General features: G+C 44.9%; 1 protein-coding gene and 1 long non-coding RNA gene across 2 annotated transcripts in view; one reads left to right on the top strand and one right to left on the bottom strand.

Annotated features, from left to right (window-relative positions):
* Nucleotides 1-11,674: 11,674 nt before the first annotated feature.
* LOC132342622 (uncharacterized) lies at nucleotides 11,675-15,242 on the top strand. Its single transcript, XR_009491079.1, has 2 exons — nucleotides 11,675-12,316; nucleotides 12,597-15,242. It is a non-coding gene; the product is annotated as an uncharacterized lncRNA (long non-coding RNA).
* Nucleotides 15,243-20,954: 5,712 nt separating this feature from the next.
* The window catches only part of SPRING1 (SREBF pathway regulator in golgi 1), a 118,752-nt gene continuing 112,434 nt past the window's right edge, over nucleotides 20,955-27,272 (bottom strand). Inside the window, exon 5 of the mRNA XM_059876078.1 lies at nucleotides 20,955-21,041. Within this exon, the coding sequence (XP_059732061.1) occupies nucleotides 20,970-21,041 (72 nt within the window). The 3' untranslated portion in view covers nucleotides 20,955-20,969. The remainder of the gene's footprint in view (nucleotides 21,042-27,272) is intronic.

Genomic DNA, 27,272 nt, shown 5'->3' with positions numbered 1-27,272 from the left:
AACTTTTAAGAAAAATTTATGCTACAGTCTGGTCCTACAATGTATGCAGTTATGTTCTGTACATTCATTCAACTATGGGACTCTGCAGAATAGTGATATTAACAATGGCATGGTAACGAGAGAAAAGATAGACTAAAATACATGTAAGTGCTAAGGTAAGGGTTCACCTGCCTTTCCTCTCTGGGGTGCATGCAGTATCAGCCCCGAGCACCTCTCAGCCCTCAGCATGAGTCCAGCACATAAATATCTGCTGTTTTCGTGTAAGACAGCCTCTAACATTTGGCCAGCTTCATCTGGTGCTCAGCTGAGCAATCAACAACCTTCTCCAAAGCCGGAGAAACCCAGCTGTGTTGGGCTGACAGCGAGAAATCACGACCGCCTCCAGTGGAACGTCTCTCCAACCAAGGGCTTTCAAGGTTAATTTCTGATCATGGTCTGAATTCGATTAGCTGGAGAGCTGTACCATCACCTCAGATGTGACTCTGTCGTATTCTCAAAGATGAACAGAAACTGGTTTCCGCTGTTTTGTCAAGGCAACCATTTTCTGAAAGCCAGGACCAAACCTACAACAGGGTTCAGGAGGGGCCATCAAAGTGATAAGATTTGAAGAAAGTCAATTAGCATCACTCCATGCCCTGTTTCCCATTCTCTCCCCACCCCATACTAAAAAAGCCTAGAAGGGAAAACGCAGCAAAAAAAAAAAAAAAACTTTTAAAATCTGATGGTGTTACCTTAATGGGAAAATTCTCATCCTCAGTAGTCTAGTAACTTTATCAGTTTACCTACTTAGTCATCAGCCGCTAAAAGTCAGAGGGTGCAGAGATTCCCAGCAGCCTGGGGAGCACAGAGCCAGTTCTCACTCTCTCTCAACCTTGTCCCTGCATAAAAACTCCCACTGCCCACAGAATGACATCCAAACTCAAGGACCTTCATCTGCTGGGCCGTACCCACCTCATAAACTAAGCTCCCAGGGCAGGGTCTGGTTCTCACTTATCAGGTCTGCCTAGCACCGAATGTGCAGAGTTTGGCAGATAAGCCAGAGCACAAGGAATACATGTCAAATAAGTTAAAAAAAAAAAAAAAAAGGTAGCCTGTTTAGAGGCTGCCCTGGTGGTCGAGTGGTTAAGAATCCACCTGCCAATGCATGAAACACAGGTTCAATCCCTGGTCCAAGAAGATCCCACATGCCATGGGGCAACTAAGCCCATGTGCCACAACTACTGAGCCCGTGATCTAGATCTGTGCTCTGCAACAAGAGAAGCTACTGCAGTGAGAAGCCTGTGCTCTGCAACCAGAGAGCAGCCCTTGCTCGCCACAACTAGAGAAAGCCCACACGCAGCAATGAAGACCCAAAGCAGCCAAAATAAATTAATTAATTAATGTTTTTTTAAAAAGTAACCTGTGTAAAACACAGGTAAAGTGCAAATCTCAGCACTATGTCATATCAAAAAAAAATTTTTTTTTAAGATAACTAGAGAGCAATTTTAATCTTTACCAAAATTTTTAGGAAACATCCCAAAAAAATCTGATTTATAATGTAAAGCAAAACTTTGAAACTTTGGTATTTCTCCTTAATGGGATCTGGCCCCCAAGTCACTCTCGAATTCTCCCCAACTCTCCTTCAGCTCTAACTTTTCATTTCCCCTCCCATCTCTCTTTCCCAATACAGCATCTGCTCTTTTCTAGAAGTACAGGGTAGCTGGTTAAAAGAATGAGTGCTGGGGCTCACCTTGCTGATTACAAACACAGTTCTGTCACTCTGATTTGAGCGGGAACATGGCATGTAAGTGCCCCATAAATGCAACCAATTATTTAAATCCTATTGGCTTCCCCATTCTTTTTTTTCCAATTTGGCCCACTTTTCCATTAATGCAACAAGAAATGTATACGAGTTTTCTAGGGCTGCCAAAACAAATTGCCATAAACTTCATGGCTTAAAATAACAAGAATTGACTCTCTCACAGTTCTGTAGGCCAGAAGTCCAAAATCAAGGCGGCAGTAAGGCTGTGCTTCCTCCAGAGGAGATTTTTGTTCCTTGTCTCTTCTAGCTTCTGGTGGCTGTTAGCATTTCTGGGCTTGTGCTGTCACAGCTTCACTTTCTGCCTGTGTCTTCACATGGCCTGCCCCTGTGGATCTCTCCTCTGTGTGTCTCACGGGAACATGTCATTGGATTTAGGGCCCACCCAGATGAATCCGGGATGGTCTCATTTCAAATTCCTTAATTTAATTATATCTGCAAAGATGCTTTTTCTAAATAAGGTCACATTCACAGGTTCTGCAGGGTCAGAATACGGACATATTCTGACCATATTCTTTTGCGGGGGGCCAGCACTCAACCACTACAAGACGACACTGGGTCCTTCCTCTCGTGGGTTGTGGGTCGGGGGAGACAAGGCTGCACACTCCTATAATTCTTTTTTTTTTTTTTAATCTTTTTATTCTCATTATGATAAATAAGTCAGTAGCCAACATCAGGTACTTGGGAATGACGAAGGAAGGAGGCAGATAATAGGAAGGCACTGTCAACTTTTCCTTTTCACTGATGTTCATCAACTCCTTAAATAAGGCAGGTCTGCAGCCATTGCACACCTGATTGCAAGAGCTGCTGCATCCTGGGGGGTGAAGTGGGTGCAGGAAGCAGAGGGTTTCAGCCACAAGGTCCGACCCTCAGGCAGACATATCCTGTCAAAGGCCTAGGGACAGAGCATCTCAGCTTTCCCACCGTGGGTCGTGAGCTGCCTGCATTGCTGTCTGGGGCCAGGGGACAGTTCACATTAGTTATTTACTGATGTCCTGTGTTAAGGTTCTGCCTAGGCTGCACTGAAGGGACCCAAGAGGCAGTGGCTTCACACGACTCACACTGCAATCAGCCAGCTTCTTGGCGCAATCTGTTTATCTACCCAGAACTATTTTTGGTGTGTGTTCATAGACAGCACACACTAAAGTATTTGGTATTTGAGATGCAAGCGTTAAAGATGATTAAAGTTAGCTGATAATGAGCATGCCTAGAATAGACAGATTCTGTGTGTGTTTGTGTGCGTGCTCCATGTGTGTGCTCTGTTGTGTGTCTGCAAAGCAGATGTCTACAAGCCTGCCCTTACGTGACCTCACCAGTGTCCTGGATCAGCTGAAATGTCCGTGGATGGAAGATGGAAATGGATGGGAACTGGCCTGTCTCAAAATACTGCCTTACCAGACACCCCAACCTCTCCCAACTCTATTCTGCCCATCCTTCAAAGCCCAGCCCATTCTGTGTTATCAAAGAGCCTTGCTTGGCCACTCTCTGAACTCCTAGACCGCAGATAACAAACAGGCTTAATCTCCAGGACCAGCCTGGAAGAAATGGGCAGGGAACACCCAGAGCAGTATGTTGAGTGGGATGCTGAGAGCATTCAGACCACACCTACAGCGTAAAGCCTTTATATGTCCCTGCCGTCCAGCCCAGGATCTAGATGTAGTAGGCACTTAATCAATACTTGTGCAGTAATTAAGTTTCATTGTTTGGACTCTGAAATTAGGTCAGAAGAAAGGTCTGTCTCTGAAGTGCAATTCCCTGAGGACTTCTGAGAGTAAACTTGGGTGACCACTAGAGGGTTGGGTACCTGAGCGTATTCTATTTTTTTATTATTTTATATTGGAGTATAGCTGATCTACAATGTTGTGTTAGTTTCAGGTGTACAACAAAGTGACTTGCTACACTTGTACACATATCTAATCTTTTTCAGATTCTTTTCCCAGAGAGGTTGTCACAGAACATTGGGTAGCTCCCTGTGCTATCCAGTAGGTCTTTGGTGATTATCTACTTCATATATAGAAGTATGTATATGCCAGTTCCAAACTCCTAACCTTTCCCCACATTCTGCGCATCTAGTAGACCAAATCCTACATGTGTACTGGGGTGTCCCCCTCTAAAAGGATGGCCCTGTTGTTCAGCGAGGTAATACCACCAGGCTCATCTGTCAAGCCCACCTCTAATTGTTTGGTTTTCGTAATGGAATGTAGTGTCCTCAAGAAGAGAAGCACCATAATGTAAGGTTTCATGTAGGTTGGTTTCTAGCTGTGAGCTGTGGACCTGAAATGATAGTTAAATCAATGAAGAGGCACTAAGCTATCGCCTTGGAATCTGTGTGTTGGTAAAACCCAAGTATTGACAGCCTTCCATGGATGTGTGGCAGGCCAGCTCTTCCAGCCTTGATTGGGGTGCTCTCTCTCTCGCTCTCTCTCTCTCTCTCTGTCTCTCTCTCTCTGGACAGGAGCAGCCAAAGAGAAATGGAAGTATGAGGCTAGCTGATTGTTTTCACAGTCTGCATGACAGACCGCCCCCCTAACAAGACTCCAGGTCAAGTGCTCTTCACTCTGCTGATCTAGTGGGGAGAAATGAGCTCTCAGTAGTATTCCCAATTATGGAGAGAAGCGATCCCTCCCTGCTCTGGCTGTCACGGGTCTGGCAGCAGACCAAGAGGCAGGAAACCTGTCTTCTTCCTCATCTTTCTCCATCTTGCGGTGTGACCTTGGCAGGTGACTTCACCTCTCAACTTCTTCGCTGCCTCATCTGTAATGTTCCACCTTTTATCACTTTCATAGTCCTGGTTCTAGGATAAATGAGACAAGCCTCTAAAAGCCATATTTTAGTCTCCAAGAAATACTGGAGCCAGGTAAATGCTAAGGATAGCCACTTCATTTGTTTTTACTGTGTGTGTTACTAACTTGTGGGATTTTAATAATGGCAAAACATGAATGGATTTATATAATTGTTTTGCTTTGTCCTGGGCGCCTTGAGGCATTTCCAGAGTATTGTGTTATTGCTCACCTCTTTTATGGAGTGGATGTTGTTGTGCCCATTCCTTAGCAAACGAAGGGAGCTGGCTTTGAAATGAGCCATATGGATGGGCTGGAAGTAATTCCTACTCCTAATGTAGTGTGGGGCTTCCTAGCACACGCTCACGGATACTGGCTCACCCAATTATTCAGCCATATCCCCAACCTCCCCCCACTCCCTATGCTGACTTTCTTTTACTTCTTTACAAGCACCAAATGCTTTCCAACCTCAAACTATGCGCACGAGTTCTTTGTGGTGGGCGGCCCTTCCTGCCCAGGTTTCCTCTGACCAATCTCGACCCACCCTTCTGGCCTCAGCTTGGATGTCACCTTGCATGACCCTCCATTCTCTGCTCTCACAGGCACTATATCTGTCCTTTACAGAGCTTATCACACTTGTGTCTAAATAACTGTTAGTTTAATGTCTGTCTTCCCCACTAATGATGAGTTCCATGAGGGCAAAGAACTACTTGTCTTATTCATTACTGTGGCACCAGAACTGAGAAAGAACTCAATAAAAATCTTTGGAGAGAGAGGATGGATGGATAATGGATAGATAGATGGATGAAAGGATGGAGGGATGGATGAATAATATATAAATAGGTGGATGGATGGATAGATGGAGAAATGAATGTATGTATAGACGGATGAATAAATGAATAGATGGATGGATGATGGATAGATGGATGGATGTAGAGTGTTTGTGTATGAGAGTGATCCAAATCATCAGTATTCATCATCACAAGAAAGCTTTAAGTTCCAAATATTCACAGAAGCCTAAGGATACAGACCTAGGATACATGTCAACAGGGCCACAGAGACTCTGGGTAGAATTCTTCTTTGCCTCAACCTAATTTCTGACGATGCCTGCTAATCCTTGACATTCCTTGGCTTGCAGCTACATTACTCCAATTTCTGCCTCCGTGGTCACATGGTATTCTCTCACCAGGAAGAGGAACCAGATCAAATTGCCAGCATTCATTGGATCACAGAGAAAGCAAAGGAATTCCAGGGAAAAAAACCTACTTCTGCTTCATTGTCTATGCTAAAGCCTTTGACTGTGTGAATCACAACAAACTGCGGAAAATTCTTAAAGAGATGGGACTACCAGACCACTTCACCTGTCTCCTGTATACAGGTCAAGAAGCAACAGGTAGAACTGCACATGAAACAACAGACTGGATCCAAATCGAGAAAGGAGTACATCAAGGTTGTATATTGTCACCCGGCTAATTTAACTTATATACAGAGTACATCATGTGAAATGTTGGACTGGATGAATCACAAGCTGGAATCCAGATTGTTGGGAGAAATATCAACAACCTCAGATATGCAAATGATACCACTTGATACCACTTTAATGGAAGAAAGGAGGAACTAAAGAGCCTCTTGATGAGGGTGAAAGAGGAGAGTGAAAAAAACTGTCTTAAAACTCAACATTCAAAAAAAACTAAGATCATGGCATCCAGTCCCATCACTTCATGGCAAATAAAAGGGAAAAATGTGGAAACAGAGATAGATTTTATTTTCTTGGACTCCAAAATCACTGTGGACAGTGATTTCAACCTTGAAATTAAAAGATGCTAGCTCCTTGGATGGAGAAGGCGATGGAACCCCACTCCAGTACTCTTGCCTGGAAAATCCCATGGATGGAGGGGCCTGGTGGGCTGCAGTCCATGGGATCGCTAAGAGTCGGACACGACTGAGTGACTTCACTTTCACTTTTCACTTTCGTGCATTGGAGAAGGAAATGGCAACCCACTCCAGTGTTCTTGCCTGGAGAATCCCAGCGATGGGGGAGCCTGGTGGGCTGCCATCTATGGGGTCGCACAGAGTCGGACACAACTGAAGTGACTTAGCAGCAGCTCCTTGGAAGGAAAGCTATGACAGACCTAGACACTGTATTAAAAAGCAGAAATGTCACTTTTCCCACAAAGGTCCATCAAGTCAAAGCCATGGTTTTTTCAGTCATGTACAGATGTGAGAGTTGGACCATAAAAAAGGCTGAGCACTGAAGAATTGATCCTTTTGAACTGTGGTGCTGGAGAAAACTCTTGAGAGTCCCTTGGACTGCAAGAAAATCAAACGAGTCAATCCTAAAGGAAAGCAACCCTAAATATTCATTGGAAGGACTGATGCTGAAGCTGAAGCTCCAATACTTTGACCACCTGATGCAAAGAGCCAACTCACTGGAAAAGTGATGGCTTTCCTGATGCTGGGAAAGACTGAAGGCAAAAGGAGAAGGGGGCAGCAGAGGAGGAGATGGTTGGATAGCATCACTGATTCAATGGACATGAATTTGAACAAACTCTGGGAGATAGTGACGGGCAGGGAAGACCGGCATGCTGAAGTCCATGAGGTCGCAAAGAGTCGGAGATGACTTAGAGACTGAACAACAGATAAGGCCATCAGTCATACAGGGTTAAAGTTCCAGGCTACTCCAGTGTGACCTCATCTTAACTAATTACACCTGAAATAACCTTAGTTAGGATTTCAAATGTGTCTTTGGTCGGGGAACTCAATTCAACCCATAACAATCTGGGAAACAGCAGTGCTTCTCCCAGGTATGTATCCTAGAGACACCCCTGCCTAGGGCGACAAGGAGACACGTGTGAGGATGTCGGTGGCAGCCAGGTTTGTCACAGCAAGGAGCTTGAGGTGACCTACCTGTCCATGACAAGGGAACAGATAAACCAAATATGATGAATGCAGACCATGGAATAACATGCAGCAGGCAGAAATAATACACTGGGTTTGCATATATCACCATGGATAGATCTTAAACACATAGCATGAGATGAAAAAAGTAGGAACTAGACTGAGATTTATGATACAAAACCATTGACATAAATTTAAAACACACACACCCAAAGAACAACATTATGTATGTTTCATAAGCATTGGAAAGTGGGTTGGAAGGATTTATTTTGCACACACTGGAGTCATTGCCTGTGAGAGTGGTAATACCACTTCACAGATGAAGGCAAAAAATTGTACAAGAAAGCACGAGAGGGTTCTGAGGCAGACAAGTGCTGAGCCTGTGGCATAAACTGGGACATGTGATTCTACGAATGCGTGCATCTGGGGTCCAAGCTTTACAAAAAGGGAAGAAATCATGTAACGGATTAATTAGTGACAACTGTGCTGGGGACTCGGGGCGGTGGGGTAGGCGGAGGCGCCCACGGTCTTCCAAGGACACACAGAAAGGAAACTTGATGTGCTCTGGAACAGCAGGTAAGACTTTGTGGAGAAAACAGGCTTACACTAAGACCTGGAGAAGAACTGGAGTTGGGCTGGGTGGGGAAGGGCAGGACAGAGGGTTCCAGGAAGAAGGATGGCGTGAGTAAGAACCCAGGGGAGTCCAGGCTGGACCGGCGCGTCAGCCTGGGAGAAGGGCACCGGCCCTGTGTCATTGTTCTGCCCTCCCCCCAACCCCTAAGGGAGGAGGGGGCACAGGGCTGGCTGTGAGTGTGTGTCGCCCACTCAGATGCACACAGGGACCAGGTGGCAGAAAAGAGTAAAGGATACAGACACATATGAAACACTTCCACAGAGAATTACGGGTCTTCCTATACTTCAAAAACACAGGGCTCTCTCCAAGTCTCTTTTGCCTCCTGTTTGATGGAGACATGGGTGCCTGTTTCTTTAAGAAAAACAGCAGTGGAATGTGATGAGAAGCTGCAGACTCGGAGCTGGGGGAGCTCTAGGGTGGGGTGGGGCCTGTGGAGCACCAGGAAGGGATGCCCCAGCGGAAGGCGCAGCTGCTGCTGAGCTACGGACAATGCCCGCCTCCTCCTGAATGCAGTCCCGGTGTTGACAGCTCTTTCCTTTTTTCAAGAGAAACCTGAAATCGCCCTGGATATTTATGGGAAATCTTTTCCTTTTACCTATTACGATCTAACCTAACCATAATGACCATAACCATAATCACACTAGCTAGGATGCTATCATAAAAAAATAAAATGGTAAGTTACAAGTGTTGAGGAGGATGTGGAGAAATCGGAACCCTCATCCGTGGCTGGTGGGAATGCAAAGTGGCCCAGACACTGTGGAAAACTGTGGTGGTTTCTCAAAAAGTCACACGGAATTACCACATGACCCGGCAACTCCACTCCTCGTTACACGCCCAGAAGAGCTCGAAGCAGGTGCTCAAACCAGCATGCCTACAGACACATTCATAGCAGCATTATTCACAAATAGCCAAACGGTGGAAACAGTCAGAAGTCTGTGAATGGCTAAAGGCATAAACAAAATGTGGTCTATCCATACAGTGGAATATTATTTGGCCACAAAAAAGAAATGAGGTACTGACACGGACTGTAACAGGGATGAACCTCGAGCCAGACACAAGTGGCCACACAGTGTATGGTTTCATTTATTCATAGTGTCCAACACAGGTACCTCTCTAGAGACAGAAAGATCCGTGGGTGCCAGGAGCTGCGGGGAGAGTGGGATGGGATGAATGAATAATGGGTATGAGGCTTCCTTTTGGGTGATGAACATTTTTTGGAACTAAATCAAGGTGTCAGTTGCACAAGATTGTGACTGTACTGAATGCCATGGAGTTGCTCACTTTAAAACGATTCACCTCATATTATGTAAACTACCCCTCAATTAAAAATACTAGAAAATATGTAATTCAAATATTCAATAGAAAAAATATATACAGGCCAAATGAAACAAGCCTGCAGACTGAATCTCAGGCCTGGGATGCCCATGAGTAAGTCTGGTGCACTTAAGTAAGCCCCCAGAGACAAGTTTTGTGCAGAGTTGGGGGTTAGGATCCCTTTTTTATTGGGAAGGAAACGGAGGGCCTCAGAGGTAAAGGGAGTGGATGAGGGTTGAGTATAGGAGCTGGGGCAGGGGGCCAGAGTGTGGTCTCTAAGCAAACTGACCCCATGTTCCCTGAATCTGGGGCTGAGGTCTGGGAAAAGACAAGAGGGACAACAACTATTGGAGCAGAGAGTGGTGAGAGGTGTGGTCTGAGATGTGTGGTCTGAGCTGCAAGTTCAGACAAGAACCGTGTGTTGAGATTCCCTGGAACTGTCACCTTCTCCTCCACCAGGCCAGGAGCATTCCTTATGAATTTAGGCAATTCAGCAAACCCATGCTGAACACCTACTATGTATATGATTTGAGCTACGTGTGAAAATAATAAAAGTTAGCAAGTGGGACACCTAAGGTTTGCTCTGTGCAAAGCCTACTACGCAGGGGCCTCTCTGATACCCACAGCAGCTCCATGAGGCAGCAGCAGGGCCGGCACACCCTGCATGCATTAACATACACCAGTTCAACCACACACCACTGGCCAAAAAGAAGAGAGGGGGATGCTCATGAAAAGGGTGTGGACAGCACCCCATGTCCTGTCCCTATGTCGACTTGCCACACAGGAAGCATGCAAAGGAAAAGTGTGGACCTGCGCACCCACAGCCTCCAAACCCAGGAGCCTTTCCTCTTGTGAGCATCTGTCACGTCACCACTAAGTGTGATTCTCCAACAAGGTTTCCCAACCCTCTGGGGGAGGGTGGGGGTCTGAAAGATGTTCATGGATGCTTTTGCCTTCACCCTGGCTTTAGAGTCTAGTACCCACATACACTGCAATTCATAGGTAGTGTTATTATCCCATTACACAGGTGAGAAAACAGAGAATCACAGGGAATAAGTTACTTGCCCAAGGTCTCTGAGCTAATAAATGAAGATTTGAGCTCAATTTGTTCTACCCTAAAATCCACTCCTTTTTCTTTTTTCTCCACCATATGGCCTTCCTGTCTTCAAGAGGGGCTCAAAGGAAATCAGCGTGACAGGACACAGAGACTCTTCACTGACTCTCACTCCTGGAGGTGGCAGTGAGCAGAACCTCCTGGTTCTGCATGAGGCCACAAGTAAGTTCAAATTCAAAAAGATATGTATTGAGCTGTGTAATACTTAGGATTGCAAGACATAGAACCTAACTCAGACTGGCTTAAACCCAAAAGGGAATGTATTAGCTCATATAACTGGAAAGTTCATGGGGGTGATGGCTTCAGGCATGGCTGGATCAAGGGGCTCACATGGTCATTACACAGTCACTGCATGTTTGTTTTCTTCTGTGTTCACTTTATTCTTAGGCAGATTCTCCCTCCCTTTATATAAAGAGATCCACCAGAAGCACCATGTTTAAAATTTGACCACTGAGAAACCCAGCAGAAAAATTTTCCTCCATCCCAATAATTCCACTAGCATCCCTGAAATTAGCTCTGATGATCTCAGCTTGGGTCCAGGAACTAGTCCCTATAGTCAGGAGTGTTTGAGAGTCTCCAGGATCAGTCCCAGGTCACAAGCTCACCTCCAAAGTGTGAGAATGAGGGTGAGCCCTGAACCTTTACAGAGAAGAGAGAGAGGGCTGCTGTGGCCAGAAGGTAAGGGAGCAGGCTGAGGCAGGTGAAACAGACGCACTAAAAGCCACCCTGGAACACCAAGAACTGGGCTGGGCCTGCTCAACGCAGGATGGTGCTCACAACAACCGTGTATCATTCCTGCTGCTCCACGAGGCTCAGAGAGGCTCGACGTGTAGCCAACACCTTATTTCCAGGTGAGGAAACAGCCTTCCCTGCTCAGAGGCATCCCGCCATCAGGTATCACAGCTGGGACCTTAAGTCAGATCTGTCTAACTCCAGGGCCACAGCTTGCCGCTGTCCCAGAGGAACCCGTCCATGCTGGTGAGCCCCATGAAACCTCTTCAGCGCTTTGTTCCGTTCTCTTAACTTGCAGACCCAGTCAGCGAGTTATTTCCACAAATGGTGCTGTTAAACTAATGGCTCTGGGACCTAGAGGCTGGCCTCTGAGCAGTCAAGCCTTCCCCACATTCTGCCTTGCAGAGAATTCATTAGAAAGTCCAGGAGCCAAGGCCCATGCGGAAACGTTTGGTGGCCGCCATTTTGCTTCAGGATGGCACACGTGAGCACCTTGAACGTGAGCTCCTTATACAACCTCTCGCCCAGCGTTAAAGGCGGCTGGGGTCGGTCATCTCCTAGAAAGGCCCCTTGTAAAGGGCGGTGGTGGACCTCGTCAGGCTGAAAAATGCTAAGAAGCTAGGGTTGAAATAGAGGCCTCTTTCTGTTTGGTCAATAAGCAGCTGTGAAGGATGCGTAGGACGGAGCTAAATTTATTTGTTCCTTTCTTTCTCGGAACAGCAGCAGCCAGGCTCAGAATGCAGCTGTCTCGCTCTCCCGTGAGCCTTCTGCAGGCACCGGCATGCACAGAGGTTGGCCCTCCGGGACGCAATTTTTTTTTCCCCCCCTCTGGTTGGTTCCCTTCCTGCTGCGGGCAGGATTTCCAGGGCCTCTCTCCAGTGGGGAGAACTCGGGAGCTGCCTCCCAGGCCCCGGGTGGAATCATTTACCTTTTTAAAAACAGACGGGCTGCTGAACAGAGATACCCTGGCCCTTGCGGCCACACCCTGGAAAACCACACAAGTCCTGACCGCCTCTGCTTTCACTGCTCAGACCTGTGGGAAACTTGTAAGACACAGCCGTGTGGGGAGCGGGCGGGGGCGCCCCGGGAGGGGCCCTTCCACCGACACAGCCCAGGCGGGCTTGGCAGAGTCCTTTCTGGAATCCATCTGCCTTCGCAAAGCCTAGCTGAGGGCCACCTTCAGCCGGGGCCTTGAGCATACTGGTCAAAGTGGGTTGGTTTTTTTTTTTTAAGAAGTGTTTTGTTGAGTCTTTCAGAGGTCCCTGCGGGTGGGGAAGTGAAAGGAGGAGGGGACACTGGGGGAAGAAACTGCTTCTTTATTTCTAGCCTTGCCTGAACGGCTTCTTGACGGTTACTGCTACGGTTCTGCTGAGTCAGATGCACACCCCCCCAGCTGCTCACCGGAAACACAGCTGTGAGGCGAAAATAACCACAGCGCCCGGCACGGAGCACCGTGCGCCTTCCAGAAAAGAGGGCAGAAAACCTCAAAACAGAAGAGAAAAATACAAAACAACAACAACAAAGAAAAAGCCACCCGTCAAAAACCCACCACGGCTCGCTCACCTGGCCAGGCCTGTGGTGCTCTCCTTGTCGGTCACAGCTCAGAGACAGGAGACGGAGTGCCGAGTGTGGCGGCTTTTCCATTGTGGTAGGTTAAGTAGCGCCCCCTTCCCTCCCCTGCAAATGTGAGATGTCTATATCTTATCCCCCATGTCCTGTGAACGTGATCTTACTTTGAAGAGGGATCTTTTCAGGTGTAACAAATTTAAAGATCTCAAGATGAGGTCATCTTCATTACCTCGGTGAGCCCTACATCCAGTGACGGGGTCCTTACAAGGGTGAGGGTGAGGAGATTAGACACTCATGGGAGAACACACTGCAGACACAGATGGGAAGGCCAGGGGAAGACGGGGAAGACGAGTCCTGATGCAGCTGCAAGCCAAGGAACACCAAGGATTTGGCACAGAAGCCGTGGGAAACTAACAAAGTCACCATGGCTTCCACTTGCCAGGTCTTCTGCTCGCCACCCTTTTCCCCTTGTCTGGACTTAAAACATTCATAGCATCTTGGTTGCAAGGTATCTTACACAGATATTGAGGTTCCCTTTTTTCTGGGCTTAGTAATTATCAGGAAGTAGGATGGTGCTCCAAGGACTCCAGGATCTAGGGAGCAACTGGGATCCTCAGTTCTAGATAAGACTCTGCCACAGACAGAGACACAGGTGTGTGACCTCATTAACCAGCCACCATTCACTGATGGAGCTGAGCATGGTATGTTAGAAAATGGGTTCTACGTTTGATGGCTGGCTCTGCCACTTACTAGCTGTGTGGCCTGGGGTAAGCTACTTAACCATTCTGGGCTTCTGTTTCCTCATTGATTCAATGGGGGAGCTGTACTGTTATACACTGGGGACCTATCTGTACCATGGAGAGATGACCTGAAAATGATCCTGCTATTAAACATATAGAGAGGTATTGAAAAGAACAATCACTGTTAATGCAGAACAGAGTTTCTAAGGAAATCAGGGGAATGCCCGGGTAATCCTAAAATAAAGGAGGAAAGAAAGCCCAATGCTGATAGCGCAGTACCTACAGTGCCTGGGGACAGGAGGTGCTACCTTGGGTCACACAAGGCTGGGAGCTGGAACTAGAAAACCGTCATAAGACTGGTCTTTCATGAGCTTCCACTCTGACACAGTTGTAAGGGTTATGTGAGTTTGTACCTGCAAAGTTGTATTTGGATGAGGCTGTACCTGACAGCTCTTTTAATGCTCTTTTTGGCAGTTCAGTAACTATGACACTGTATTTTGGTGACAGCATCCCAGTTTATCTTTGGGAGATCATCTCTCTTCCACCACCTTGGAAGGAGTATATACAACTCAGACCTGGCCCATCAGAGTCAGGGATTTATTCAGGGATGCATGTGCAATCCAAAATGGGCTAATCAGAGTGAATGATATCTGAAAATATTGGGAAAGAGAAAAATTCAGTCTCTCTTGGATCTGCATGTGAGTGGTGTCTAAGCCGGGGGCTGCCGGAGGACGTCTCTGCCTCTATCTGGGAAGAACCTGCCAGAGGATGGTGCCAAAACCAAAGAAAGGAAAGACGAGAGGGAGAGAAGCTCCCAGTGATACTATCTGAGTCCCTGGATCCAGCAGAGCCGGAGACAACCAGCAGCTCCAAACTTCTGGGCTCCTTCCCTCAGTCAGTCAGTCAGTTCAGTCGCTCAGTGTGTCCGACTCTCTGTGACCCCATGAACCACAGCACGCCAGGCTCCCTGTCCATCACCAACTTCTGGAGTTTACCCAAGCTCACATCCATTGAGTCAGTGATGCCATCCAACCATCTCATCCTCTGTCGTCCCCTTCTCCTCCTGCCTTCAATTTTTCCCAGCATCAGGGCCTTTTCAAATGAGTCAGTTCTTCGCATCAGGTGGCCAAAGTATTGGAGTTTCAGCTTCAACACCAGTCCTTCCAATGAACACTCAGGACTGATCTCCTTTAGGATGGACTGGTTGGATCTCCTTGCAGTCCAAGGGACTCTCAAGAGTCTTCTCCAACACCACGGTTCAAAAGCAACTGAGACTCTAATTACATGTAGGGTCAGTCACCTAATACTGTTGCAGAGTCTCCAGTGCTGTGGTAATTTTTTTCCAAGTCTTTTTTCTCCCTACAGTGCTACAGTTTGAATAACTTCTATTATTGTGTTAACATGTGTACTAATCTTTCCTTATGCAACTTTTTAATGTGCTGTTGTTTAATATGCTAAGAAGATGTTTAATATGTTACTTAATATGTAAATCTGTCCAGTGGATATTACATTTAAGATATTTTTTCTTTCTAGAAGTTTCCTTTGGTTCTTTAAATTTTTTTCTCCTACTTTTCATTCATGTGTTCCTTTAAATCTTTGAACATATTTGTAATAGCTGTTTTAAAGTCCTTGTCTGTTAATTACACTATCTTTATTATTTCGAGTCTGTTTATCCTGACTGATGTTTCTCTTGGTAATGGTTCACATTTCCGTGCTTCTTCCTTAGATGTCTAGTATTTTTTTATTTAGATTTTGTTGGTTTGGGAGGGCAGTGATTTACTGGTCAGTTTGATTTTTTGAGGCTTTTTTAAAAGCTTTGTTGGATTGGATCTAGAGGAGTCCTTCTTCAAAGGCTGGTTTAGCCCTGTTACTAAGGTCTGACCTCACTGTGGTCTCTAATGCATACCTTGGATGTTCAATAGGTTATTCCCATCCTGGCTTGCTGAAATGAGTGCACCTAATCCCATGAGCACTCTGGGAATTGTTCAGCCTATATCTCCAGTTAGCTATGTTTTGCCATCTTTGTAGTGTTTTATCCAAAGCCTGAGCAACTTAGTATTCAGTCAGTGACTCCAAGCGCTCCTCACACAGATCTCTGGCACTGTTTATCTATGTGGTACCTGCTTCTCTGGAACTGTACTTCACAGATTCCAGCCTCTTTAGCCTCTGCATGTGATAATCCATGTCTCCTCAACTCTAAGAGGCCACTGTGCTTTGTTTAGAATCATCCTTCCTGTGGCTCAGTGGTAGGGAACCTGCCTGCCAATTCAGAGAAAGCAAGAGACGCAGGTTCAATCCCTGGGTCTGGAAGATCCCCTGGAGTAGGAAATGGCAACCCACTCCAATATTCTTGCCTGGGAAATTCCATGGACAGAGGAGCCTGGTGGGCTACAGTCCATGGGGTCCCAAAGAGTCGGACGTGACTGAACAAGAACGCACATCCTTCCTGTGCTGCAATCTAAAAAGTACTTCCATGCAGCAAAGTGATCATGGGCTCAGTCATCTGTTTACCTTCTTGCAGGCCCACAGTTCTGAACAGCCTGTTGCCCAATGCCTGAAAACAGTTGTTTCATATATTTTGTCCATTTTCCTAGTTGTGTACAGCTAGAAAACAAGTCTGGTGCCAGTTACTTTATTATGACCAGAGGCAGAAGGCGACTCTAACTTGAGAGAGAGAAAAAAAAAGTATACATTGGAAGGGCCTAGGGGGACTCACAGAATAGATGTACTAGCCAAAGAACAGTCCTCAGAAGGGACATTGGCCACAGCAGCTCTGGAGACTGAGGGGAACTAAAAGACAGTCTCTTCTGGGCACGGAAACCTGGATGAATGAGCTCCAACCCTGTGGAGTCCTTCAAGAGTCAAATTTCTGGGACATTATGTCTGGACTAGCCACAGTCAGGGGCTTATGTCTTGGCCAGAGGAGAGCAAGTCACTCTGATTAATGATTACTACCAAGACAACATCCAATGCAAGAGGATGGATCACCAAAACAAAACTGGGTTTCTCTATCCAAAAAAAAGGAAAATGGCTAATAGCCAAGGATAAACAACAGACATACTATCCAACCAGTCCATTATAAAGGAGATCAGTCCTGGGTGTTCTTTGGAAGAACTGATGCTAAAGCTGAAACTCCAGTACTTTGGCCACTTCATGCGAAGAGTTGACTCACTGGAAAAGACTGATGCTGGGAGGGATTGGGGGCAGGAGGAGAAGGGGACAACAAAGGATGAGATGGCTGGATGGCATCACTGACTCGATGGACGTGAGTTTGAGTGAACTCCGGGAGCTGGTAATGGACACGGAGGCCTGGCGTGCTGCGATTCATGGGGTCGCAAAGAGTCGGACACGACTGAGCAACTGAACTGAACTGATTAGAGAACAGCATCTTTAAAAGGAGTTGGCTTTTAAACACTGAGCCTCGGTGTTTATTTTTGCTGTTTCCACACTAGACTGCATAGCTGTCCTTCCCCTGACATCCCTGCCTTCTCCTGCAACAGAGAAAGACTTTCCCAGCAACAACTGCACTGTATGGGCAACATACAGACAAGATAAAGGGGCTTCCCAGGTGGCACAGTTGGTAAAGAACCTACCTCCCAATGCAGGAGACACAAGAGACTCGGGTTCGATCCCTAAGTCAGGAAGATCCCCTAGAGGAGGAAATGGCACCCCTACTCCAGTATTCTTGCCTGGAAAATTCCATGAACAAAGGAGCTTGGAGGGCTACAGTCCAGGGGTTTGCAGAGAATCAAACACGACTGAGCACACACACACACACATAGACAATACGAACTTCGTATCAGGTGAGAAACATCAGTTTAGGGCTCATTGGTAACAGATTCTCTGTCTGCCAATGTTCAAGGAAGACTTCCAGAAAATAAAACACGTGGGGTGGGTGTAGGGGAGGCAAGCTTGAACCTCCCTCCTGGGAACAGAGCAAGGAACAGGACATGTCCATTCTCCTTCCTTTATTCATAACCACTCAGAGCTGGAAGCTCCCTGCCTGAAAGAGAACGTTTTGCGTTTCAAGAGTGAGGATGAGGTGGCTGCAGGCTAGTTCATCCAGTGGCTTAATTCAACCAAACATACAGTCGGATGCATCAACAGGTAAAGGAACCAAATGTTCTCTGCTTAGATTGTTCTGAGGAAATTCTGCCGCCCCCACTCTGCGTAGAGGCTAATCAGATACTGTGTATGTGTGTGTGTCTGTCTGTCTGTGTGAAAGTGCTACAGAACTCATCACCTGAGGTTCTAAAATTTCCACAAATGTTACTTTCTGGTATAATCATAGCCATCTCAGAGATGGAAAATCAGAGGTACAGTACGTGGAATGGTGAGTCAGTGACACAACGCAGAATCGAGTTCGTGACTGCAGGGTAAAGTTCTCCTGGAGCCTTGAAAACAAATTTTGAAAGCATGGGCAGTGGGGAGCAGGGAGGAAAGAGAGAGACGGGAGAGAGAGAGAAAGGAAAACAAGTCTTCACAGGTGCTGGATTTTCAGAGTGTTGAGAGATGATGTTTATATACAATCAAGATGTAAGTTGAAATCATAGTCAAGTAAAAGCACATCGAATCACACGGCTACATTGTTTTTTTTCCCTCAAGCTTTGTTTATTAGCTATGTCCATTGTCTGGTTCGACTTAGAAAGAAGTCTTTTCATTCCTTGTTGGGGCTTTTCCTCTCCTAAGAAAGATACTGTGGTACATTCGTGCTGACTGAGCTCACCTCCTCGGCCAGTGGGAAAAAGATACGGGGATTAGGTTAGCCTTCTGGGGAGGTGTCCAGAGCTTGTGAGGGTTATAGAGGGACAAACGATTCACTGCTGTGTTTCTGATGCCAAGCACAATGCCTGATCCATGGTGGGTGTTCAGGAAATTATTTGTTGAACGAAAGAATGATGGTATGAACATGAACTTCCAGTCACGCCTGGACTACGTATTTGCCAAAACAGACCCCAGTGCTTCCAGGGCTTTGCACATTTTTTCCATTCTTTGTTGTCCTGGCAATTGTCTCCTCACCCCTTTTAAGGCAACGGATCTTAACCTTTTGTGGGTCATGAACTCTTCTGAGAATCTGATGAGAGCAGAGGAGCCTCTTCTCAAAAAATGCATAGACTCAGACACACGGTTTTGTGGATCCTGTCCAGCTGTGAGCACGTGCCCTGAACCTCATCTGCTGTCTCAGCCGAGCAATCCCAGTCTTACTCTCCTTTGTCCCCACAGAGTTGCTTGCTCCTTCACTGGGTTCCCACAGCACTTTCTTTTTAGTTCAAAACAACAATACTTTATTTTGCTCACACATGTGTCATTTGGGCAGGGCTCGGAGGTGCCCTCTGCTCTGTTAGCTGGGGTGGCTTGAGACTTCGATTGGAATCATCCAAAACTTGCTCACTCACCTGCCTGGAGGTTGACGTTGGAAAGACCTAGACAGCTGGGCTCCTGGAGGGGAGCTCTGCCCTACCCTGTCTCTTTCTCTCCTCTTCCCAGGCCCCTCCCCTCAGGCTCTCTGGAATGTCCAGAGCACTTTACACATACTTCTCTCATAATTTAACACACAACACTTTAGTGATTATTTATGCCTGTTGATGGTGGTAACTGACTTAGTCACCACCAACACTGCACATTCCACCGGGGACGACAACCATAACACGTTCATATCTATTTCCCCGGGGCCCTAATGAGTACCTTGCACCTGGTACCTGTTAGGGACCTGGGTAAATAGGGCTATATATGCTAATTGAAATACCTAAGTAGGTATGTGCTTATCTTATTATTATGCCCCATTACATTTAAGAAATAGGATTAGAAATTAGCCTATTACATACATCAATACCACAAAACAAAATATTTTAAACGAGGAGATGGGGACTCAGTGAAAAGGTAGGAAAATATGCTGAAATGAAGAATAAGATCGGTACCCAAAATATACACCATGGATTACTACACCATTATTGGCAGTGACCCAGAAATCCGGTTTCAGCATCCTGCCAGTAAGGGCAAAGAGGAAAATATAATCAGTTGCAAAACTGATGGTGTTGGGTATAAGCAAACTCACTGCATAGGAAAGCACAGCTCCTACTGGTAAAATTGCAACCTTCCAGCATTAAAAATGATAGCAAGTTTATACTCCATGCAGGTTAAGGAAAATTCAATACAAGCCAATCTATAAGTGGCCTTAAAACAAATGGATAAAAGGTTGCAGTTCTCTGAGAGTCTTGTTTCATCCACAGAAAAACGTAAGGCTATCTAGTCCAGCTTTTCCTAAAGGGCATGTGATGGCATACAGTCCTGGAACAGCTCTGCCCACAGAGGGTTCTGCAGTCAAGGAGGTAGGAAACTGCCCCCAACCCCACTGACTTCCTCCTGGGGTCTCACAGTGAACACTCGCATTTTAAAGGCTCTGAGAAGTCCTGCAGTAAAGAAACCCGGCATTTCTCAAGCTCCTTTGCCCACTATTGTGCAAGAACCTAGGGATAGTCTCCAGATGGGACCTAGGTCCCTTGATCCTACTGTAAATAGCTTTTCTTTCTGCTAAGAACAGGTGAGATGAACAGACTGCCATTCTTAAGCAGCATATGCCAATATCTCTTTTATTCCTTCTTAAAAGGACATGGGAAGGGGGGAACTTCCCTGGTGGTCCAGTGGCTAAGACTCTGTGCTCTCAATGAAGGTAGCCTGTGTTTGATCCCTGGTCAGGGAATTAGATCCCACCTGCCACAACTAAGAGCTTGCACGCTGCAACTAAGACCTGGTGCAGCCAAATAAATACATCAAAACTTTTTAAAAAGGACGTAGCATGAGAAGGAGACAAAGTAATGTCTGCAAATCTCCTCCTTAAAATCACCTTTATTTAAAATCCTATTTGCTCTTTTTTCTAGGTATGACTCCAAATAAAGAAATATTTTTTAGAAAAGAAACTGGTCATTCAAATTCCAAATAAGGCAGAAGAAAGGTGTGAGAGACCATCACTCAGAGCCCACAGTTTCTCCCCATGAGAAACTAATAAGGGGTCAGCACACCCCTTTTCCTTGCTGGCCACCTCTGTAGACATCAGATAAGACCCCTGAGGTATCTGTAACCATAGCCACGGGATTTCCCTGGTGGTCCAGTGGTTAAGAATCTGCCTTGCAATAGATGAGACACAGGGTCGATTCCTGGTCAGGGAACTAAGATCCCACGGGCTGTGGAGCAGTTGAGCCCCTGCACCACAACTAGAGAGTACGTGTGGCACAGTAAAATATCTCACGTGCCAAAACTAAGATCCAATGCAGTCAAATAAATAAAAGCATCAACAACAACAGCAACAAAACCCCCCATAACCTTAACCATGTCCTCCATTACCTATAACTGAGCGCTAAACCAGCAGTACTTACTCAGACCAATCAGAAAACTATAGAGTTGCACCTTCGGCAGATGGCAGGGAGCAGCAGGGGCAGTAACTGTCTGTTTGTTTTGGCTTAGCCTGTGAAGAGAAATTAAGGGTGTGTGTTACCTTTTGTCCAGTGCCTGTCTCTTGGTACGCCAGCGTTTCCATCTCAAAAGAATCCAAGTGTGAGCTAGTTTGAGGGAAAGCATGTCTGATTTTGGCAGGCCATGGAACAATCCCAGAGTCCTTTCTTCACAAAGCACTTGTTAATATCCTACTTAATATTCTATGGAACACATAGCAGAAAACTGATGGAATGAGTGGAAGGATTGCAGAGCCTTTAAGGTCGATTCTCAAACTAGGTTCCATGGAGCACCAGTGGTTCCCCAGTGTTTCAGGGGCTACAGGGAGGGAAGGAAAGAGGCCCCTGGCAAGCAGAGATCTGAGTTCCCAGATGCAATCAACCAGGGCAGTTTCTCTTTTTCCAACACAAGGACATATTTGGGGAAGAGAAGGGGCAGAGATTTGGGTACTTAAATTAGAAAATGTTTTGAGAACTACTGCTTATATGGAGCTTCACATATATTATTTCTCATAGCTGAGATTCTGAAAAGAATTGAAAAGCTAACAATTAACGTTATATTCTTAGCAAGAACCCAGGGGGCAGAAATTTAATTTTTTTTTTAATCAAAAGCAGAGCAAAACCATGGCAAAACAGGTGATAAATGATGAAAATACTTGCAGCCATATAATTAATAAAGAGTTAATATGCTTAGGTTATAAAATGATCCTACAAATTAATGAGGAAAAGACCAATAGCCCAGTAGAAACATGGGCCAAGGATACAGAATTCACAGAAGCAGAAATGCAAATATTCAATAAACATATGAAAAGATGCTCAGGCTCACTTGTCAGGGAAATGCAAATGAGAACAATGAGATACTATTTTTTACCCATCAGATTGGCAAAAATGGAAAATATGTGTAACATCCAGAGCTGGCAAGAGTGTGAGGAATCTAGTTCTCTCAAACGCCATCGGGGGAGGACTGTAAATTATTATAAAGTGGTGGAAAATCAACTGTTGGTATTTTTGAAAATTTAAACTGTAGCCCGGCACTCCCACTTCTGGGAATATATCCACCAGAAATGAAAATGCCAGTGTATAAAGATATAAATATATGAAGAAGTATATTGCAGCATCGTTTGTAATAGTTTAAAAAAAAAAACCTGGAAACACTCTGAACGTACATTAATAACAAAATGGTTGAACAAATCATGATATATTTATATTTAGGAATACAGTACAGATATTAAAAAGTATAAAATAAAATCGTACACATTGGGAGATATGCCTACAACACCTTGTTAAACAGAATAAAAGCAATTACTATCCTATTTTTATTTAAAAAACATAACAAAAAGACCAAAAAAAAAAAAGTCACATCCAGTAAGTGGGTTTCTATATGTTTTTATAAATATAGAAAACAGTAGGGAAACATTTATACCTAACTGTTAACACTGATTGCATCAGGGAGCTGGATTGGAGAGGAATAGTAAGACTATTAATTTTATTTCAGACACTTCTTTATTATTTCAAATATTACAAAAGATATGTATTACTTTTGTAATTCAAATGATCAGAATTTTTAAAAACAGAATTAGGACAGGAAATTCAAAGCAAATCAAATTACTTCGACAATAACTGGAAGGCAGAATGGAGCTGGTCTCCTGGCATGGGGTCTTAAAGCATTGAACCCAAGGGGATGCACAGCTAATAGAAGGCACCCCAGCTACGCTGACATTTTCCTTGAAAAGCAGTCATGACTCTTCTCTAATATAAGCGGAAGGATTGAATGAGACCCCAAAGTGACAGGCTACAGCAAAGCAGTCAGAGGGATTTCCCTGGTGGCTCAGTGGTGTAGACATTGTGCTTTCACTACTGAGGGCCCAGGTTCAACCCCTGGTTGAGGAAATAAGACCCTGCAAGCTGCTACCTGGCCAAAAATAGAAACAAAAAACAAAACAAAACAAAGGAAAGGAGTCAGCAAATTTTTCTGTAAAAGACCAAATAGTACCGCTATTAGAGTTTGTGGACTGTTTGGTGTCTGTCACAACTGTTCAACTCTGTCATTGTAGCAGTATATAAATGAAATGGGCATAGCTATGTCTCAATAAAACTTTGGAAAAAACAGGTAATGGGTGGATTTGACCCTAGGGCTGACCTCTGGTAGAGAACATGGGCATAGTTACTTTTTAAAAGCAAACCATTTCATTGAAGTATATCTAATACATGTACGATAAAAGTACGCCAATCTGATGAATTTTTCAAAGGGAACACATCTTTATAACTACCACCCAGATTAAGTTGCAGAACGTTACCAGCACACCAAATGTGTTCCTTGGGCTTCTCCCAGGTATCCCCAGCCCCTAAAGATAGCCACTAATTTTACTTCTGTCCTGACAATTTGTTTTGCATGGTTGTAAACTTTATATAAATGGAATCATACAACACTTTCTTTCCCTCAATGATATGTGAGATTCCTCCATGCTATCGTGTAGTTTTGTCCAATTTCATCACTGTACAGTCTTCTATATATAGTGTTGCAATTATCAAATTGTAAGAATACGTCACACTTTATATATCTGTTCTGATATTGATGATATTTGGGTTGTTTCCAGTTTGGGGCTTGCTATAGAGTGAATGTTTTTGTCCCTCTAAAATTCATATGTTGAAACCTAATCCCTGTTGTGATGGTATTAAGAGGTGGGGTTTGGGGAAGGTAATTAGGTCATATGGGTGGAGCCTTCATGAATGGAATTAGTGCCCTTATAAAAGAGACTCTAGAGAGATCCTTGTCCCTTCCACCATCTGAGGACACAGTGAGAAGATGGCATCTATGAATCAGGAAGTGGGCCCTCACAGGACACCAGCTCTGCCGAAACTTTGATCTTGGACTTGCCAGCCTCCAGAACTGTGAGAAATTGATATCTGTTGTTTACAAGCCACTCAGTCTATGGTGTTCTGTGATAGCCACCTGAATGGACTAAGACGGGGCTATTACAAATAATGCCACTATGAATATTCTTGGCCCTGTCTTTCGGTGCACACATTTCCTTATTGCTACTGAGCATATTCCTAGAGTACATGTGCTACGTCCAGCTTTTGTAAATACCAAGTAACTTTCCAAAGTGGGTGTCCTAATCTGCCCTCCTGTCCTAAGCATATGAGAGTTCCAGCAGTTCCCAGCATTGCCAACACTTGGTATTGACAGATTTCTTTGTAATTTTAGCCATTCTTGTATATGTGCAAAATTTTTATGCAGCAAAGTTCAAAAATCTTAGGTGTTCATTTAAAAGCTTTTACTCATATAAAAATTATTTGTGGTTCAAATCACATTCCCTTAATTACTAATGATGTTGACTCTCTTTTGACAGGTTTATCTGCCCTTTGGATTTCTCTTTTGTGAAAAGAGTGTTCATGTATTTTGCTCATTAAAAAAAAAAAAGGATTTTCTTTCCCTTATTGATTTACAAGAGTGTTTGAAATATTCTGAATACGAGCTCTCCATTGATATCTTTATTCCAACTATCTTCTCCCACTATGTGGCTTGCATTTTCATCGTCTTAATGGAGGTGTTTGATGAACAGAAGTTCTTAATTTTATTGAACAATTAATCAATTATATTTTCCTGGTTATGTGTGTGTGTGTGTGTGTGTGTGTGTGTGTGTGCCCTGTTTCAGAAATATTTGCTAAAAGAAAACTGTTTCTATACTCACAATACTTCTGAATGAAATGTGTTGAATTTTTTTCCCTCAAACCAACCAGTTTCCCAATCTTGGAACACAAACCAGGTATCCTATAATTTGACTCAATTCTGACACTAAACTCCGCAAGTTAAGGGCTCAATTCCCACAAGATCGTCCTCAGTCAGATGCATGTTAGAAGTAACATGCCCCAGGCACCCATACTTCCATCTGACTTGGCTACAAAGTCAGGAGTTCCCACAACTCCCCATATTTGATAATTTGCTGGAACAGCCCACAAAATTCAGGAAAATATTTACTCATAAAGGGTACAGATGAAGAGGTACATAGGGTGAGGTCTAGAAGGGTCACAATCACAGAAGCTTCTGTCTTCGTGGAGTAGAGATGTGCCACTCTCCAAAAATGATATGTCCTCCCACCCAGAAGCTCTCCAAATCTCATAGTTTAGGGACTTTTATGGGGGCTTCGTTATATAAGCATGACTGGCCTTTAACTCAATCTCTCCAGCCCCTCTCCTCTCCCTAGAGGATGGACAGTGGGGCTGGAAGTTCAAAGCCGCTAATCACGACTTGATCTTTTTGATGACAAGCCCTGGAGTAGGAAATGGCCACCCAACTGAGGATGGACACACGCATGCCCCATCCTGAAGTTATCCAGGAGACCACCAAGAGTTACTTCATTAGGATGAAAGAAGCTCCTTTGGCCCAGGAAACTTCAAGGGATTTAGGAGCTGTGTGTCAGGAAACAGACACAGAGTCCAATACATATGTCTTATTATGTCACATCTGCCTATCCTAAAAGTCATGAAGACATTCTCCTATGTTGTCTATTAGAAATGTAAAAATGTTCCTGTTTTACCTTGTACATTTGAGTCTACAACCATCCAAACAACCTCAGTCAGAAACGTTTAGGAGTGAGCATTACCCACTGCAATAGTTTCAGTCCCTGTGTTCTTCCAGAACCTTGACATTTGCCATCAAGAGGTAGAGTTTATCTTCCCTTCTTTTCAACCTGGGCTGGCCAACAGAATTCTCAACCAGCAGAATGCCACAGAAGTGACAGCATGACTTTTTCCAAGAATAGGTCACAGAAAGCGATGTGGTTTCCACCTGGCTCTCCCTGTCTTAGGACATCTGCTTTGGGCGCCTTGGCCACCGTGTAAGAGATCCAGCTTCCCTGAAGCCACTGTGCTGGAGAGACCACTTTGAGATATGATATACACCTGAGGAACCCCGCTGTTCCAGCCCCCAACCAGGGGTCTAAGTCTGTCCAGCCCAGATGCCAGACATGAGCATCTAGATGACCTAGACTTCTAGGAGACCCCGCTTCCGCCACATGAGATACCCTGAGCTAGAACTGCCCAGCCAAATGACCCATCTTTCCAGGCTCTGGACTTCTTTGGTGGCTCAGTCATAAAGATTCCAGGCTCTAGCTTAGCACTAGTTTTACTGGGAAAACTAACCTGTGACTGGGGTAGGCTGGTTTCTACTCCTGCTGTTTATTTCAGGGGTGTGTTTTCAAACTCCAAAGACAAAGGAAGCTTTGACTTTCCTTTGTCAAGCCTCATTTCAATCTATTTAGTGTCTATGCAAATGGAAGAGCCCGTTCATGAACTGAGAAAGACTCCTGGAGATTAAACAGATGGGAAAGATGAGATAAGATGGTCCCCTTGGATACTCTTAAAGGGTGAAGTCTTAAAGTAGTGAAGTCTTGGTGTTCATCCAGAGAGATTAGCTGGGGATCACTTCACTAACTTTGGTCAGAAAGATAAGACCCAAAGCAGGGCTGGGGGAAATTTTACCCCATCCAAAACTGGAATAAGGCTGATTTCACAAAGAGATTTCCCTGCTCCAGAGTCCTTGTCACTCAGCTTCTGTCTCCAGCCATCTAGCAGTTCAGGTTAAAGAAAAACTCCTTCCAATTAGTACTCAGGGACTAACCAGGCCTTGGGGATCCAACCCAGGGAAAAAGGCTGCTTCTACTTCTTGGAGGCTTAAGTGGAACATGCAAATCATTGTGTTAGAATTATCAGCAGAACTGCATTTTTCACTTTGTTTAAAGTGAGCTTGGATGGGGAGACACATGTGCACTCGTAGGTGATTTGTGCCAATGTATGGCAAAAACCACTACCATATTATAAAGAAATCATCCTCAAATTAAAATTAATTAATTATTTTTAATGATTATTTGCTAATAATGGCAATAACACCTACCTCTATGCACAACCATATTATCTACCTGTTTATTCCCCACCTCCACACCACCACAAGCTACAGGAGATCAGAGACCCGGGTTGTCCACTTCTTGCTGCTTCCCCTGCACCCAGCCCAGTGGGCTCCAGAACAACTTCCTGAATGAATGAATGAATGAGTGATAAATGATAACAGCAACCTTTTAGGGGCACCTACTCCAGGCAGGCACTGTCCATTATTTCACGTCCTCCTTCAGCTTCCCTTGAGGGAAGGGTGGTTGTCTTGGTTTTACAGAGATTAGAAAATTTGCCCCAAATCTCAGACTCTCTAAGGGGCAGAATCCAATTTCAAACCCAGCCTGTCGGACTCA

This window comes from Bos taurus, chromosome 17 (assembly GCF_002263795.3).
Source record: "Bos taurus isolate L1 Dominette 01449 registration number 42190680 breed Hereford chromosome 17, ARS-UCD2.0, whole genome shotgun sequence".
Taxonomy (NCBI): Eukaryota; Metazoa; Chordata; class Mammalia; order Artiodactyla; family Bovidae; genus Bos; species Bos taurus.
The sequence above is the reverse complement of the archived record's forward strand: the minus strand, read 5'-3'. Positions and strand labels throughout refer to the sequence as shown.